Genomic DNA, 19,470 nt, shown 5'->3' on the forward strand with positions numbered 1-19,470 from the left:
AATTTCAGTGTGCAAATAAAGCTATCAAGTATTTGTGTGTTCCCTGAAAAAACAGACAGTATTTAACTTATGTGCAAAATAAGAAACTAATTTGCACCCCTTGCATTATAATAACATGGTTTTGTCCAGGAGAACAGTTACTTATTTTTTTTACTCATTTTCCTTAATGAATCAGGCCCAGTGTTCTTAAAATTCTGTATTTTCTAAGGCAAGTTAAGCACATGTAAATGGACGCGAATATAAAAAGCATTGTACGTGGCTTCAATAATATAACTTTTTGGTCCTAAACACCGATTGAATGTATCTAAAACACATATTAAAGGGATACTTAAATACAGTGCGGTTTAAAATGTGATTACAAATGCCAGTGTTACACAGTGTATTTTTCAATGATTTGAATTTGTCAAATGAATATATCTTTCTGTATATTGCAGCTTGAAGTGAGGGTTTCTGTCTTGTCGGTAACCTGCCTGAATTTTGTCAAATATCATCTGCATTATCCATGACTCACAATTCTAAGAAGTTCGACTAAGTCCTGTGTGTTACACAAAATGGCGGAAAAAGCACCACCTGGGCTGAACAGGAAGTCGTCACGGTCAACTCTGTCCCTTCCACCAGAGCCTGTGGAGATCATTCGAAGCAAAGCATGTTCGCGAAGAGTGAAAATAAATGTAGGAGGCCTGAACCACGAGGTCTTATGGAGGACTTTAGACCGTCTACCAAGGACTAGATTAGGGAAACTGAGAGACTGCAACACACACGAGACTCTCCTGGAGGTGTGCGATGACTATACTCTGAATGAGAATGAGTATTTTTTTGACCGACATCCTGGAGCTTTTACTTCCATATTAAATTTCTACAGGACAGGGAAGCTGCACATGATGGAAGAAATGTGCGCGCTGTCGTTTGGCCAGGAACTTGACTACTGGGGAATTGATGAAATATACTTGGAGTCCTGCTGCCAGGCCAGATATCATCAGAAGAAAGAACAGATGAACGAGGAGCTGAGGAGAGAGGCAGAGACTTTGAGAGAGAGAGAAGGGGAAGAATTTGATAATACGTGCTGCCCGGATAAACGGAAAAAGCTCTGGGACTTACTGGAAAAGCCAAACTCGTCAGTAGCTGCTAAGGTAATTAGCGCTATAAAATTTAATATCAGTGTTTGTTTAGCATAAAACATCTGTACTATAGTAAAAGGGAAGTATTACTTTTTCCATATCTATTCGCGAAGCAGAGATGTTTGTCAGGCTTAAAGAGCTAGTGGAAAAATGACTAAGATCTAAAGCTTTAGAAATCTCACTTTCACTCATGAACTGTACTTATTGCATTTTTATTAATTCAGTTGGCTGTATTTGTCAGTGACTATTTCTGGTGCTATCCTGGTCTTGTTTAAAGAACCCTGTATGTGGGATCGCAATGTTGTCTGTTGACATAATTCATCAAGTAGCCTCATCTCTGTGGCTGACACCATACTCCGAAAGAACTTTTGAAATTACAGAGGACTTAATTTAATTTTAATATACATATACTCTAGAATTGATATATGATTAATTTACTTGATCGCCTACTCTCACTGTAGCTCATTAGTCAGTAAAAGAACATAAGGGTTTGACATATATGTCCACTAAGTTCTAAATAGTTGAATCTGTGTTGAGCCTGTATTTTATCAACTAGTTGGATTACTGATGGGTTTGTCAGCTTAGTTTGGCAAATAAACCTATTTTCTTGATGAACTTTATGCTGTATCTGATTTTCAGCACCTACTGTATTTGCCTAATGGGAATCTTCTTGTGCAAGCTTTTCAAAACTGTACTTCGCTCAGAGCTTTGTAAATAAATATTTAAATTATTGTCAGTCTCTGTAAGTGAGTCTGGAGACAGTAAGCATTTACTTGCAATGTTATAGTCACTGTTATTTTCCAACTGCAGTTCAAATAGGAATGTGATATCCTTTTCTTGGAGTGTAAAAATGCAGATTAACTATATAAATGTGTATTTCCCTGCCAAATTGATGTTGTAATAGGTCCTCGGTAAGGACTAAAGGGAGGTTGTGTTGCTTGAATGCAGACTTCGATCAAGAAAGCTTATTAAACATTGGGCCGTGCTTGACAATTGACACTCATTCTGCGACCTTGTTGAAAAGCTGCAAAGGACAAAGGTCATTTATCATCTGCAGGGCGGCAGCAGTGGGCTTTACTTTTACACTTAGCGTTCTGCTACTGTCCAGGTGTATTAATAGAATTTAGGAAGGCAGCATATAATATAGATGTAGGGAAGGTACCAGTACACATACACATACATATATAGTTTGCTGGTTGCCTTTTGAAAGATTCTATATTACCTGTCTCCAATTCTTTGTAAGCTCGTGATTTCCTTCAAGTCTTTCTTGAATTATATTGATATTTTTCTAGCTAATCTGCAAATCGCTTCTGGAAGTGACACAAATTTGCAAATTATGGTTATTCATTGCTGTTAGATACATTAGTGGGCCTTAATCATTAAGGCGAGCAAGGCAAAAAAAATGAGTAAATTTGCTTCTGGACAAACCATGTTACAATGCAAGGGGTGCAAATTAGTTTATTATTTTTCATGTAAGGAAATACTGGCTATTTTTCATGTAGTACACAAATACCTGATAGCTTTATTTTTACACTGAAATTTAAAGTTGATCTAGGACATGCCCTACCCCAACTATAAATCTGTCCCCACATTTTAAATTTAACTCCCTCTCCAATGCAACTTGGTTTTGCCAATGTGCAAAGTTACTCCTTTTTTTGCTTTACTTTCCTTAATGACTCAGGCCCGGAGTGGCTATGTGCTTCATAGATTAGTAGCTGAACATGAAGGACTTTAACATGTTTGGACTAGAGTGATTGCTCTGATTTTTCTACACAGGTGGCACTACCTGCTGGGGACAAATTATGACTCTTGAGAAGTAGACTAAGGGTTTTTTGTTGCCTATATAGCTGTCAAAAATAAAAGTTGCTTTATTGAGAGAATATGTGCTGGGTTCATTCTGTGAGAGGGACCTGAAGCTGTAACTATAACAACACTCTGTACAGAATGCTAAAGGTGGTCACACATGTTATGATCATGTGATGATTGAGCGTTATTGCTGAACAGACAGATCTGTATCTAATTTGGCCACACGTCAAGGCTTACTATGCTGGTTGTGAAGTCCCATACAGATTGCAAATTCAGGACAATTTAGTCTAAGTCAGCTACAATAGGCAACCCAAATGCCAACTTTTTGTGTCCACCTTAAGCAAAAATACTGCACATAGTAATAAAACCTTGTTGGTTGATGGTATTTTGTATATTGTGAGGACAAATAATCACATAAACAAATAAATCAGACATTTGCTGGAAATGCTGAAAGATTAGCAATTGTCCTATGTTTTTTTAACGTAACTATACTATCCTTGAAGACAGTCACATGTGTGAAGGCTGTGAGTGTCTGTATCATGTTTTTGAGGCTCGGAGCCTTCTGTTTTCTATCACACGTCTATTGTCTGCGTGCTTAGTGGAGTTCATAGGAAAACACTACCCATATTGCATGTGTTATCACCAGTGAGCTGAAAAGACACCACAAGACTGATGACAGGAGTAATTTATCAGTACTACTAAGTGGCTGTTGACTTTCTGAAGTAATTACTTTGTACCTATACTAGGACACGTTATTGAGATTATACAGTATGAAGTGCAAACGCATACATCTTATGAGTAACATTACACCTTAAGAGTAACATCAGACTGTTCCTATCAGTTTTTATTGAGCCATAATCATATATAAATCAGTAAAGCTCCCCATTTGTTTATTCCCTTGACATCTGTATGGTAAACATAGTGTTATACATTAAACACACTGACAGCATTGCACTGCAATGCTGAGGCTGAGGATAATTGGTTAAAAGAGGTGAGTAAAAGTGGAGAGGGGCTAAGGTAGTGTTTAGGTGGCTGGGTAAGGGGTAAATAATAATTTGTGTGGTGATGGGACAGATGTAAGGATAGTAACTGATGGTAAGGTGTGAGGCGTATGGAAGTAGAGCAGATGTAACAATAGATTGTGAAAAGGTAAGGAGGGAGTATATTCAAGAGAGGAGAGATCAAGGACAAGTGAGAGGATTTGAGGATGAGGGGAAGATTAATAGGGTGATGACATGTATAGGAAGACACAGAGACACACACAAACACACACACACACAATGGCACTAGTGGCGCATAGATGAGAATCCCTTTCTGACACTCAGTTGTGTATGTAGTTTTCCAGTGTTTTCTTTTTACATGAATATTCTATTTTGCATATACAGTATTTGGATTGCAAATGTTCTTACAAACAGGGTCTACTGGCAATAGAATAGAACAGTAGAAGGTTGGTTACTCTAAACAATACACTTCAATGTTCTTGTGATAGATAAGCAGAATGGAGCCTGTTCAATTCAAATATGAGTGCGTATATTGTGATGTAACATTGTACATTTGTATCAAAAGAATCACTTGTGAAAGTGTTTTAATGTATATTGCAGTACCTTAGTTTGCATCATACTGAAAACTGTGTATAATATATATATATATATATATATATATATATATATATATATATATATATATATATACCTCCTTGTGGCAATTAAAAAAAAATATTTATGTCTCCTCTTTATCTGTTGTATTGAGCATTAATATATTCACTAAACACCTTGGTGACTTCTACTATCCTTATATTTTACAGTAGGTGGGACACATACCCAGTTTAAAACAGCATTTCAACACAGGACAGAGAATACAGGTTGAAGTCAATGGAGCTGAATAGAATGTTCTGTTCAACTCTATTGAATAAGACTAAATTGATTGGCTGTAACAGTGCTGTCCAGCATATGGCTGCGGTTAACAGTAAGGACTATATGCTACATCATTGGCCAAGTACATTAGGAGGGCCTGTTGTCCAAAAGTGCACAATCTCTGTAACCTCATGCGCCATGAAATTGTAGATGGTTGCTATAGGCAACATCTCCACCTTTTGAAACCCACAGTTTAGTAAATATATCCCAAAGTGTCATGTGTAATGAAGACAGAGATCCACTCCCTCTCGAATTTAATCCATAAATGAGTCTAAAATAAACAGTATTTTATCAGGATAACCTAAAACTGTGTCTAATGTGATAGGAGCTTGAACTTTTTCTGTGACATTTGCACTTTTGCACAATGCATCTCTTCAGATTTTTCTGCCTCTCTACAAATCTAGTTTGGGGAGTCATCCCCCAAGAGCAAAAAGTAGATGTACAACCAGGTACAAAACAAAAGCATTTTGCACTATGCTATGGGTGTGCATTGTAAACGTTCATGATGTGTAATAAGTGTACTGAATGTTTATGTTTATGAACAAACTTCAAGTATATGGTATAGAATGAGAGTTTTAGCATGCGTTGTTTGCTTGCCCTACTTTTTTCTGTATAGTTAAAGGCAGAGGAAGTAATTTGGTGCTGGGGGGAAATTGGACTGTATTGTAGCATAAATAGACAACTTTTGGACAACCCTTCTTTTAGGCAGGATGGTCCTGATGAAGTCCCTTCAATGCTAATAAATGCCATTGTAATTTCAAACAAATAATGAAACTAATAAATAAATGAAACCGATGTGGCCCTCCCAAGACTTCCAAGTATCAGCACCCATAGCCTGGGCTGGTAGTGGTAAAGCCACACCAGGCTATGAGGCTATGAGAGGCTGGGCTGATGACACTATAACAGGGGATCCCACAGCGCGGGGTCCCTCTGACATAATGTCAGCCAGTCCTGGGGCTAGATTTACTAAGCTGCGGGTTTAAAAAAGTGGGGATGTTGCCTATAGCAACCAATCAGATTCTAGCTGTCATTTTGTAGAAAGTACTAAATAAATGAAAGCTAGAATCTGATTGTTTGCTATAGGCAACATCCCCCCTTTTTCAAACCCGCAGCTTAGTAAATCTAGCCCCTAGTCTGTTCAGCACAAGGCTGAATTCCCTGGGGCAGTCAGGCATGCAGAAATACGTGCCCCCGCCCCCTAGAGAAAAGCCTTGTGCTGAAGCACTAGAGCTATTTCCAACACCTGTGCAAAGTGGGTGCTGGGGTAATACATTATTAACAGATAGAATTCAGCATTTTGCTGGTTCACTACTTGTCCCAGCAAGCCCTGGCAGCCCTAAACTGCTTGGACATACTGGCTCTTGTAGAACTTCTGTGGCTGCCAGGACATGCTGACGCTTCTAGAACTACAAACGCCAGCATGCCTGGGAGTCCTACTGGGACCCGTAGGGCACCAACCAAAAAGTGTTTTATGAAAAAAAAAAAAAAAAAACACCTCTACACACCCTCTTCTACAGGTGTATTTCTCACCTAAATCCAGGAGCGATCCTTATCTTTCTTTCAGCTTGAAATCCTTTTTTTTAGCAAAATAATAAACCCTATTGTCAATGAAGACATGTGTTCCTTGCGGAGCTGTGACACAAATGACAGGCCGGTCAGCCTGTAATCAATACAGATAGGATACCGTTCATGGATACACTCAATTAATTACATCATTCCAATGTACATCATTGAAGTTATGCCCTATGTGGGGTGTAACCACTACTAGCCAATACAGAACAGTTTTCCTATGACCTGACCAATCAGAGCAAAGCTAAAGCTTTGATTAGTAGCTGACAGGCTCCCATTAGTTTCTTGGAAGGGGACTGAGCAAATATTGTATTCAAATATTTTGGGTATGGGATGGCAAAATGGATAAATGACAATACAGGGCACAAAAACATTAAGTAGAACATTAGTCCTTTCTTTTTTCACATGCTTATGTTAGGTTGCAAGTGCTTTGTCTCTTAAAGGTCATGCTAACAATAACAACTGGCTTCCTTTTAGCAGCATGATTTATAGGAAGCCCAACTATGACATCTGGTATCATGTAACTATCGATTCAGTTATTTTAAAGATCTTGAAATATCCTGAAACAATATCTTCCAACAATCGTTGATCTTTACTGGTTCTGGAAAAGTTCCAGCTTTGCTGCTCTAACAGTGAATCATCGTTTAATCTGGGGCACATGACACAAGTCACAGATCATATAGAACTATTCACAAGGATTCAAACTAGAATGTGTTCTGCAGAAATGTCACTGTGTACTTTAATATATAAGAACACCTTTAGGGCTCTATTTATTAAACAGAGATAAGCCCTATTTCCGGTGAGAAGGCCGCGTTTCACCAGCGATAGCTTCCATATTTTGCCTATTTAACAAGGATGGTGTAATCCGTCTTCTGTTATCGCCGTCTCGGAATGGCGATAGCAGAAAAAATTGAATGAAAAAATGCTTTATTATTTGAATAAAACACTTTTTCCATTCATCAACAGTTTAAAAATATTTATTTTTAAAAGTATTTTTACTTATTTATGTCTGGGCTTTCAGTTCCACTGCACCTGCGCAAACCAATAAATTAAACTTTACCGCTATGGCTGCAATAAACGCCTTCAGAAAACCAGTCCTATTGCCATGTATTGGTAAATAGGTTCTATAGTGTTTTAGAATTACTTTATGATATCTAGAATATCATTCACAGGTTTCCTCACCCTTCTCCTTATACGATTAAATCTTTTCTCAATGTGAGTGGTCACATCAGTTTTTACTTTAAGAATATATTCCCTCTCATCCTCAACTTCAAAAGCTGCTTGTGTTTTTATCTCTAGCTATCTCCCAAAAGCATAGCTTCCAGCCTTTTTTGGTAGCAACACATCAAGACAAGTAATATGTAATATGTTTTTTGTTCAAGGAATAATCTCAGTGTGTTTTATTAACTCAATAATGATATATTTTATTTTCACATTTGTTTTGCCAAAAATGACTCCTTACCAGTGAATATCTACAGTACCTGGACTAATTTTGAAAGTCAGTCACTCTTTTCAACACAAAAGTTAGTCCTTTAAACTTGATATGTTACAGGCAAAGGGCCTGAGTCATTAAGAAAAGTAAGCCAAAATAAGGAGTAAATGTTCTCCAGTACAAACCATGTTACAATGCAAGGGGTGCAAATTAGTATATTATCTTGCACATAAGTTAAATACTGGCTGTTTTTTCATCTAGCGCACAAATACTTGATAACTTTATTTTTATACTGAAGTTGACCTAAGACATGACCGATCCCAACTAGAAATCTGTTCCCACATTTTAAATTTACCTCCCCCTCCAATGCAACTTGGTTTTGGCCAGGTCCAAAGTTAATCCTTTTTTATGATTTGCTTTCCTCAATAACTCAAAGTGTACAATCCAAGCATTCTGTACAATGCCTAGACAACCACCTTCCCCAATCCACCAGTTTGTAAAAATAAAGAACCAAAAATCTCCAAACCCTTGCCTGACCATAGCAACTGAAACCTTGACTGCTGTATACAAAAGTATATATTTTTGAAGTGTCCCTCTGTCCAGTTCTAAATGTTAGTAAGTATGCCAGAGTAATGACCCCCTCACTACCACTGCTTAGAGTGCCATTTTCACCTACATACAATGCAGACAGGCATTTCCGAAACTGAACCGATATCATGGAAATGTAGTTTAGAAATTCACTATTCTCCAGCTACATCACTGAGCCTCAATGATGTCAGCATGAAGTCAGCAATATGTATTTGTGCCTCATTCATCAGTTCAGTTCATTGGTTTGACCCATAAAACAGATGTCTCCAGTGTGGGAGGTGTCATATACACTTTATACCTTGTGATTTCTCCATAGTCTGTACTACTTTAGTTGGCAAACAACAAAAGATGGAAGATGCTTTGGGAGTGTTTCAATGCTGAATTACTTAAAAGAATATCAGGAAAGTCCTTTTCTTATCTGGTCTCTCTCCATGTGTCATAGACTGAATAGTGAATTACAAATCATTAGGTTCAATTAAAAGAAACTTTGCTTTCAATAGTCTATTTTTCACAAATCTTATTGTTGTTCCACTTGCATTAGTCTGTGATTAGGTTTCAGTTTATAAAATGAAAACACTGCATAGTCCTTAAAGAAATGTATTTACTGTGCTTAATAATCTAGATACAAGGAATATCAATGTACGTTTTGCCAAATTGAGCCAGGCAGCGTGGTATAATAATAGAATGGAAAAGCTCCAGGCGCTATTGAAATATTAAATGTTAGTAGAGGGTTGCAGCTATTTTTAACCAAGTAAAACAAGAGCTTCTTAACCTTTTCTCTGTATTCAGCCCCTCTGGCAGCCAAAGGTTTAACTACTTTCTGTTAGTGATACAAGCCTGCCCCTGGGACGTGGCAAAAGGAGGGAAATCTATAGAATCTGCACTGTTAAAATTACTTTAGTGCAAGGTCATTCAAAACCACTGAATGATGCAGTGCAGAAATATAAGATTCCAGACTAGCACAGTTTGACATTCGACAAAGGCTTTTGGCTGTTTGTCATAGAGAGAGGGATGTAAGAAAAGGATGGCTTGTGTAGGGTGTTGTGAATTTCTCTGAGCTGGAAATGTGTGGTTGTAATTTGGCACTACATGCTTTACACAGCGAGTCACCCTTACCTATAAACAAGTGGTTTATTTTCAGAAGATCATGTATTCCTCCACATCCTACACATACATATTGATTACACCACGTCTATTGAGTCCTTATGTAACCATAAGTCGACACTCTAAAAATAGCTCTGTTAGAGCACATAGCAGTCACAGCAGTCGGGTGACGGTGATATACTTCTGAATGTCACATGGTGTTCATATGATGTCCTCCAGAAGAAACTAGGGAATGTAATTTAGTATCAGAATAACGATGGGTTGCTGAAATCTAGTTCCTTATATTCATGAAGTAAAGTATATACTTATGTAGAATAGGGGGAGCTGGGGAAATAAAAAGATATGCTGAGGAGAAAGTAGAGGGAGCTGGGGAAGATAGAAGTATATTCTGAGATGTGTGTAGAGGGAGCTGGGGAGACAAAAGCATATGCTGAGGAGAGAATAGAGAGAGTTGGGGAAGATCTCAGGATATGCTGAGGAGAGAATAGATGGAGCTGGGGAGATAACAGGATATGCTGAGGGAAGAATAGATGGAGCTGGGGGAGATAAAAGGATATGCTGAGGAGAGAATAGAGAGAGTTGGGGAAGATAACAGGATATGCTGAGGAGAGAATAGATGGAGCTGGGGGAGATAAAAGGATATGCTGAGCAGAGAATAGAGGGAGCTGGGGGAGATAAAAGGATATGCTGAGGGGAGAATAGATGGAGCTGGGGGAGATAAAAGGATATGCTAAGAATAAATTAGAGGAAGCTGGGGAGAAACAAGGATATGTGGTGGAGAGAATAGATGGAGCTGAGGGAGATAGAAGGATATGCTGAGGGGAGAATAGATGGAGCTGAGGGAGATAGAAGGATATGCTGAGGAGAGAATAGATGGAGCTGGGGAGATAACAGGATATGCTGAGGAGAGAATAGATGGAGCTGGGGGATAACAGGATATGCTGAGGAGAGAATAGATGGAGATGGGGGGATAACAGGATATGCTGAGCAGAGAATAGATGGAGCTGGGGAGATAGAAGGATATGCTGAGGAGAGAATAGATGGAGCTGGGGAGATAAAAGAATATGCTGAGGAGAGTAGAGGAAGCTGGGGGGGATAAAAGGATATGCTGAGGAGCGAACAGAGGAAGCTGGGGGAGATAGAAGGATATGCAAAGGAGAGATTAAAGGGAGCTGAGGGGAGAATAGATGGAGCTGGGGAGAAACAAGGACATGCTGTGGAGAGAATAGATGGAGTTGGGGGAGATAACAGGATATGCTGAGGGGAGAATAGATGGAGTTGGGGGAGATAACAGGATATGCTGAGGGGAGAATACATGGAGTTGGGGGAGATAACAGGATATGCTGAGGGGAAAATAGATGGAGCTGGAGGTGATAACAGGATAGGCTGAGGGGAGAATCGATGGAGTTGGGGGAGATTACAGGATATGCTGAGGGGAAAACAGATGGAGCTGGGGGAGATAAAAGGATATGCTAAGGATAAATTAGAGGAAGCTGGGGAGAAACAAGGATATGCAGTGGAGAGAATAGATGGAGCTGAGGGAGATAAAAGGATATGCTGAGGAGAGAATAGATGGAGCTGGGGAAATAACAGGATATGCTGAGGAGAGAATAGAGGAAGCTGAGGGAGATAACAGAATATGCTGAGCAGAGAATAGAGGGAGCTGGGGGAGATAAAAGGATATGCTGAGGAGAGAATAGATGGAGCTGGGGAGATAAAAGGATATGCTGAGGGGAGAATAGATGGAGCTGGGGAGATAAAAGGATATGCTGAGGAGAGAATAGAGGAAGCTGAGGGAGATAAACGGATATGCTGAGGAGAGAATAGAGGAAGCTGGGGGGGGATAAAAGGATATGCTGAGGGGAGAATAGATGGAGCTGGGGAGATAAAAGGATATTCTGAGCAGAGAATAGAGGGAGCTGGGGGAGATAAACGGATATGCTGAGGAGAGAATAGAGGAAGCTGGGGGGGGATAAAAGGATATGCTGAGGGGAGAATAGATGGAGCAGGGGAGATAGAAGGATATGCTGAGACAGGGGCGGATCTAGAATTTTTTTTCTACCCCGGGCAAATATAGGGGGGGGGGGGGGGGGGGGGGGGTGTTAAGCCCCGCCCCCTTTCTAACTTCTAAGGCTGCCGGCGGCGGCACAGTATGTGCAGGTCCGTTTGGCAGTGATAATGTGCTGTCCCGCTGCTCTGATTGTGTTTAAAACACAATCAGAGCAGCCGGGCTGAGGGAAGAATAGATGGAGCTGGGGAGATAAAAGGACATGCTGAGCAGAGAATAGAGGGAGCTGGGGAGATAAAAGGATATGCTGAGGGAAGAATAGATGGAGCTGGGGAGATAAAAGGACATGCTGAGCAGAGAATAGAGGGAGCTGGGGGAGATAAAAGGATATGCTGTGGAGAGAATGGCGGAATGTGAGAGCTGAGCATACCAATGTACACATGTAGAATACATAATTAGAAAACACAAGATACTGAGAATTGCATTAGGTAGGATTTCATGTATGAAGAACCCTCAGCAATTTTGCAGTGATTCAAAGTCGTTTTCTGATTGCAATAGTGGTTTAAACCAAAGACAGGAAACCTAAAGAATTAGACAGCAGATAGAAACATGACCCATCTAACTTGCTCATTTGTGTTCCTACAAACCTCAGACCATACATGATCCTTAAGATTTTTCCGAATTTAGAATATCTATCTCAAGCCAGTTTAAATTTCTTTACCATTTTAGCTTCTATAACCTCTCTTGAAAGACTGGCTACATATCTGTTCCCCTTTAAGTAAAATAATCCTACTGCATCCAGTTTTAGTGCATGTCCTTTTGTTCTAATCTAACCCTTGATATATTTTAAAACATAGCATATCCACTCTGTGCTTTAAGCTGTACATATTGAGGGCCTTTAGACTTTTTGGTCACATTTGTGTTGTAGACCATGCACTATATTAGAAAACGTTCTTTGCACAATCTCTCATTTATTTATCAGTTTGCTGGTCGGTAGTTGCAGCTTCTTCGTGGCTGTTACTTTTGTACTACACTTGTTCTTTTCCAGTCCTCTATAGACTGCTCATTTTATTTGTAACTGACTGAATAATTAATTTAATGGTGCAGTAAACCTTTATTGCTTATCCTTCATGTCAGCAGCTGGACTCCATGTGAGGGTGTCAATGGGGCATTCAAAACACTGGATGAGTGACATTGTCACCCATTCAGTGATGCAGGTGCCCCCTATCCATTGGTGCCCTAGGCAACTGTCTAGATTTGCCTAATGGGAGCGTGGGCCCTGCTTATAACAGTATGTGTTCCATCTGGCCCCATTGGTTTCCTTTATCTACTCAGAACTACCTTCTTTGCTCGTCATAAGTGATACATTAATAGCATCAGGGAAGCAATCAGCCAAACCTTTTACTTGTCGCACTAGAAGTGCTGGCTCTCTCACCCTGACATAATTAGGTCATATGGCTATTATTCAAACACTACATGTATCAGCTGAAAGGTCAGAGATAGTGTTTACATATTATCATACAAGTTAACCCGTGCATGATACTCATGCATTCTAGTCAAATCAAGCTACTTAAGGTGTTAAAAAGGTTCTTGTCATGCATTTGGGCCATAGCCCAGGCCTCCTCAGGGGAAAAGCGTTACTTCCCGACGTAAGCGCCCTTTTTTAACGTGGTTTTGTCCACATGTCACCACCTCATCATTCTTCTCCATCACCTCATCCTTCATTTTCATCGCCACATCTATCCAGATGTCTATCCAGACACAGGGATCTCTCACAGCGGTCCTGAGTATCACACTCCTCTCACTCTGTCACCCCCGGCAACCACCAACCACTCCCCACTGTCACTTCTCCTTCAAGAAATATATATATTTTTTTAAATCTTTATAAACACTTTTAACAATTAACAAATTAAATTAACAAATTAAAAACATCTTAGTATACCAAATTTCAGCCCTTTCTGAATTTTTTTTTCCCACACACACTAAGAATTTAGTAGGTCAGTGTATAACTCTGCCCAGCAGGTGGCGCTGCAGCTTGGTTTTATTTTTTCCACACACACACACACAGACAGACTAACACACGCCACTAAGCATTTATATTATCACAAGTTAACCCGTGCATGATACTCATGCATTCTAGAAAATGTTTGTTCCCCGGGGGGATGTTAGGGCGGGGCGATTTAGGCCCCCCCCCTTTTTCGACTTCTGAGGCTGCCGGGGGCTGCACAGTATGTGCAGGTCCGCTCGGCAGTGACAGGCAGGGGCAGCCGTCTGCAGCAAACCCCTGCTAGGGGGGTGGGGCAATTGCCCCGATCGCACCCCCCTGGATCCGCCACTGTACACATGTGTATTCATGAGGTAAAATTACCTCATGAAAATGAGTTTGACCCCTCAACTCGTCAATAATGTCAGTATACCAAATTTCAGCCCTTTTTGAGGGTTTTTGTCCCACACACACTAAGAATTTAGTAGGTCAGTTAACCCGTGCATGATACTCATGCATTCTAGTCAAATCAAGCTACTTAAGGTGTTAAAAACTCCCCACTGTCACCCCCGGCAACCACCAACCACTCCCAACTGTCACTTCTCCTTCAAGAAATATATATATATATTTTTTAAATCTTTATAAACACTTTTAACAATTAACAAATTAAATTAACAAATTAAAAACATCTTAGTATACCAAATTTCAGCCCTTTCTGAATTTTTTTTTCCACACACACTAAGAATTTAGTAGGTCAGTGTATAACTCCGCCCAGCAGGTGGCGCTGCAGCTTGGTTTTATTTTTTCCACACACACACAGACAGACTAACACACGCCACTAGACATTTATATTATAGATATTATACTGGACATAGCTCAAGGCACCGTGTCACCCTATGTACAAAGCATTGTGCTCTTGTGCTGGCAAAAGAGGGAAATAACAAATCAGACCACAGAGCCTTGGGTCCAGTTGCTACCACTGCTACTCCTATTGCTATGCCACCACATGACCCTTTGGAATGCCAGCTTGTGCAAAACTTGGGATTCTATCCCATAGTCTGCGGACACATACCCCAGTTTCAAGGAGTTAATATGACCTTGTGTTGGGCAGATTAAATAAGTATAAATATAATTTATTTCAGGTATATTCTTAGTAATACAGATTTTGTTTAATAATTTGACTGGCTAGGATAAGTCACTAATTAGTTTCAGACTATGTTCATTATAATGCCATCATTTTGTCACAAGAGTCATTTTGGCTGTCAAGCCTGGCAGCTAAGCGCACGTTTGACAGTTTAAGATTCCCTTTGATCTGAATCTGTGTTCAAAAGACTTGGTAGCGTATGAGTCTTCAACTCCACAGATTAGACTAGTGTTTAATCATCACAGAATGCTTTATATTCAAAATAATAAGTGTTATTTTAGGTAAGTTTACAAGCAAGGCACAGCATTTTTATCATCAGCGGTAAAGTGCCCTTAAAATAGTTGTTACTGAACTCCATAGTCTAGAACAGTACTGTGACTTCTTCCCATACTTACCAACTTTCTGAAGTTGGCTTCCGGGAGCCTGGCGGGGGAAGTGGCCGTGATGGGGGGAGGGGCTCCAAAATGATCATTTTGGACCCGCCCCCGTGACGTAATGATGCAAACGCGTCATTTTACAGCAGGGGGCGAGGCATGATTCCCGGTGAAACGCGGGCGTTTTGGACCTAATTCTGCCCACCTCACTAGGAAGAGATTGGCACACTCTCTCGGGAGTCCGTGAGACTCTCGCGAAATGCGGAAATCTCCCGGACATTCCGGGAGAGTTGGCAAGTATGCTTCTTCAGTTTTAGGACTATAACGTGATAAAAACTAGAATTTAAAGCAGTGTGTCTTTATAGATCATAGAGTAATTTTACTAACATTTTAAATTGCCTCCACTTTCTGTTTCCTCCACATGTGTTGAATCCGCCATAATGTGATGCTGGCCAGCTCTTGTTAAATGTAAGCCTTCTTTCCTGCCTGCTTATTCCAGCCTGTTCCTTCTAGGAAGTGATACCCAGCATTTCAATTTATTGTTCTACACATAGTTATCCCCTTTAATAAATTACATTGTCAGGGGCTGAGGGGCAGTGGGGCATTCGTCCGCCAGGCTGGTCCCATCGTGGGCTACCTTGGGCTAGGTCACTAACCTACCTGGATTTTCTTTTCCTTTAAAGAGCTCCTAATAGGCTGCCGGTCAGCCCCCGGACATTGCACAGTGCTGATTTTAGCTATTTAGGTATTGAGCCATGTCCTTTTCTTTTGGATAATGACATAGTTACATATTTTTTTGAATACCTGTTCCGCTAGGAATACCTTGCGCGTAATAATTATTTGACTCCAGATTCATTTTGTGCTCATCATCTTATTTCATTTCACCAGCGTTTCAGGTTTATGGGCTATGAAATTAAGAATAAAAAAAGTTATTACAGATGTTCCAGTGCAAAGATATATAATAGGTCAGGTTTAGTGTTTCGGGTTTTCATCTTGCACTTCCCAGGAAAGTAATCTCATCACATTTGCACATGCTGTGTACTACTGGCTTTTACTGTTTGCAGATTGTAGCTTTTAAAAGCTTTGGAATTGCTTGAAACCAGTAACCAAACACTTCTGCTCCATTCTGAGTTTCTTAATGATGTTTATATGCATTTGCATGCTGTAGTGGATTCATAGCTATTCACATAGAATTTGACATCATTAAAGGACCATCTGATCTCTAGTATACACACTGACAAGCTCTGTTTATTTTTTTTATTATATAACACATACAATTTTTGTGCAGCACTATACATGAGAATATTTTTGATAACTATGGTTGAATGTCCTTTTATATAATACAGACTGAAACAAGCTCTTTGTGCTACAATGCATGGCTCAATATAAAAGAGAACAAAATATTGAACGGTGAGTTGCTGACTAATTCTCGTGGTAGCTGCTTTCTATCACTGATTAGCCACTAATACTTATGATTAATTTGCATAAAAAAATATATAGATTATTTTAATGTATTAAGGGCTCATTCACATCTATCCACTTTTAATGTACTTTGCATACAGTAATAAATGCCTGAAAAGTGCATTAAAAATGGGACAAACAATACTGCCATTAACAACACTGCAGTCTATGATTGTAAAGCTGCATGTAAACTCTTAGAATGCTGCACACCCTTATTGTTATGCATTAAAGCGCCACCAGTGGAAAAGATTTTGAATCTGTTGCAACTATTGTTAAATGCATGCAGGTTGGCATCAGTGGCATATGTGCCCAGTTTATGGCAAGAATACGTCACCTACAATAGTTTTTAACCATTAGTTTTGCAATATTCATTCGTTGGTAGTTTTCAATAAAATGTAAAATGTCCTATAGTGGGTCACCTTGGTTTGGGTCACAGAGCTATCTTTATTTTTCTTTCCTTTAAAATGTTCCTAATAGGCTGCTGGGCCGAGTCTTGCCCCCAACCCCCAGGTGCTAAAATTTGCCAGCCAGCCACGGTGGCTAAGTGGTTAGCATTTCTGCCTCACAGCGCTGGGGTCATGAGTTCAATTCCTGACCATGACCTTATCTGTGTGGAGTTTGTATGTTCTCCCCGTCTTTGCGTGGGTTTCCTCCGGGTGCTCTGGTTTCCTCCCACACTCCAAAAACAGGTTAATTGGCTGTTATCAAAATTGACCCTAGTCTCTCTCTCTCTCTCTCTCTGTCTGTCTGTTAGGGAATTAGACTGTAAGCTCCAATGGGGCAGGGACTGATGTGAAGGAGTTCTCTTTACAGCGCTGCGGAATCAGTGGAGCTATATAAATAAATGGTGACGATGATGATGATGATGCTCACAAAAACATAATGTTTGCACAAGCTTGAAGAAAGCATCTATTACCTTCATAGATTTATCTGCAGTCAACCAATCAGAAGTGGTTCACTAGTGCTGGCGACTGTCATTATCATTATTGTGTGTATACACATGCCGCACGCAAATAATACAGCCTTGAAAGGCATGTATGTGCCCTCATTGTACACTGCCTGAGTTGCTCCACCCCTTCCCTCCCCAGTCGCGCCTCTCCAGACGCAAGAAGGTTTAAGTTTCAGATTCTGCATAGACGCATATGGCAATGGCAATATTAGGTAGTTTATGCTGTGCAAACTGGTGTAAGTTCAACTCAGCCCCTTTATTGGCAAAAGCTCAATTCATGAAAAGGGCAAGGACAACGCATCACTAAAGTGCGCATTAGTTTTCATGCATGTGTAGCCATATTCCCAGCACATGTGAACAAGTTTTAAGGATTTCCCCATCTTGTGCTGGAAACAAAAAGTTGCAAACCTGAGACTTGCAGATTGGTACTGTTATACCACAACTTGTTATTGATTGCAAGTTCTAGACCACAGCTAGCCAGGCTCATGCTCTTCCAAAATAGTACACCTCTCTCCCTAGACATAGCTGCGGCAGCCATTTTATGTGCTGAACAAATTCTTTAGAATGGAGCTTATCAATTTGCTTTGTGCTATTCTGTCACTTTGTGACTAAAACTCAAGAAGACTAATATCTATTAGCATAAGTTCCTAGTACATTATTGGTAATGGATAAAAAAATATTTATATTGGATACAAAATGGCTGCTTCCGATGTGGCGACAGGTGCACTTTAAATTCAAAATATTGTAAAAAGTCTGTATACAGTTCCTTAGTGTTACACTTTTAAGCCAATGTTATATTTTGGATACTTGCAAAGCATCCGTTTTGAATATAGCCAAATGTATTTAGTCTCAGGACGCCCTATTGATTTGTTTGTGCTATTAAACATTGGCCGGTTGTACAACAAATTTGAAATAAGCATTATAGGGACATGAACGTCCTCCGTGCGGCTGCCTCTGAACAGACCTATAAACTTAATTGTGCTATTTATGTTTGTTGGTTGTTGTAAATTATATATAATAGTCTTTGCAAAGCAGAGCAAATAATGTTATAAAAGTAATTTCCAAGGTCATGCTGGTACCTATAAATTTATAGTTTTAATTACCCATTACAGGTTTGTCTCTCTGAATGTACAGCACTAATTTCCAAATACCATGCCAGATGGGGAAAAAAACATTTAGTGGTATATTTACTAAACTGCGGATTTGAAAAAGTGGAGACGTTGCCAATAGCAACCAATCAGATTCTAGTTATCATTTAATTAGTGCCTTCTACAAAATGACAGCTAGAATCTGATTGGTTGCTATAGGCAGCATCTGCACTTTTTCAAATCCGCAGTTTAGTTAATATACCCCTTAGCCTGTCTGGACCCAAGATCATCATCATCATCATCATCAGTTACCCCCCCCCCCCTGGTAATTAACCAGTAAAAACCATAATAAACTGTATTTTTCCTTGTTTCATTAACATTCTGACTGTGATTGGTTAGTTAGATGGGCTACATCTTCACATCTATTTTGTGCATCTGGATTAGTTGACTCTCCGTATCATAGTGGTCACACACAGGTCAATCCTGACGCTCGGTCTAAACTAGAGATGCTGACTGACCCCCCGTGAACTCGTTTTGGTTTTGGATCTAGATTAGCTTTGTGTTTTGGTTTTGGCATAACCACCCTCGTGTGTTTTGGTTTTCTAATATATGCTAAAATCACATATTTTTGCTCTTTTTTTGTTCCTACATTATTTTTAACCTCAATAACATTTCAAGTCATTTGCAGTCCATTTTGACCACCTCACAGATGACAATATTATTTTCATACACTTTCGGACAATCTGGCTGGATGGTAAGCGACAGAGCAATGGCACAAACACACGGCAGTTCCAAGCACATCTAGGACACATTGGCACACAGCAGTGGCAGAAAAGAAAAATGGTGCAAGATGGAATTGTCCTTGGGTCCGCCCTCCCTCCTACCCACCGTTATGTTGGATCTTAAAAAGGAATCAAAAAATCGCAAGATCC

At 39.8% G+C, this 19,470-nt stretch overlaps 1 protein-coding gene across 1 annotated transcript in view; it reads left to right on the forward strand.

The window, feature by feature from the left end:
• Positions 1-19,470, forward strand: part of KCNB2 (potassium voltage-gated channel subfamily B member 2) — a 180,469-nt gene that overhangs the window by 17,868 nt on the left and 143,131 nt on the right. Inside the window, exon 2 of the mRNA XM_075213649.1 lies at positions 435-1,130. Within this exon, the coding sequence (XP_075069750.1) occupies positions 552-1,130 (579 nt within the window). The 5' untranslated portion in view covers positions 435-551. The remainder of the gene's footprint in view (positions 1-434; positions 1,131-19,470) is intronic.

The sequence above is a fragment of the Mixophyes fleayi genome, chromosome 5 (assembly GCF_038048845.1).
Source record: "Mixophyes fleayi isolate aMixFle1 chromosome 5, aMixFle1.hap1, whole genome shotgun sequence".
In the NCBI taxonomy this organism is placed as follows: Eukaryota; Metazoa; Chordata; class Amphibia; order Anura; family Limnodynastidae; genus Mixophyes; species Mixophyes fleayi.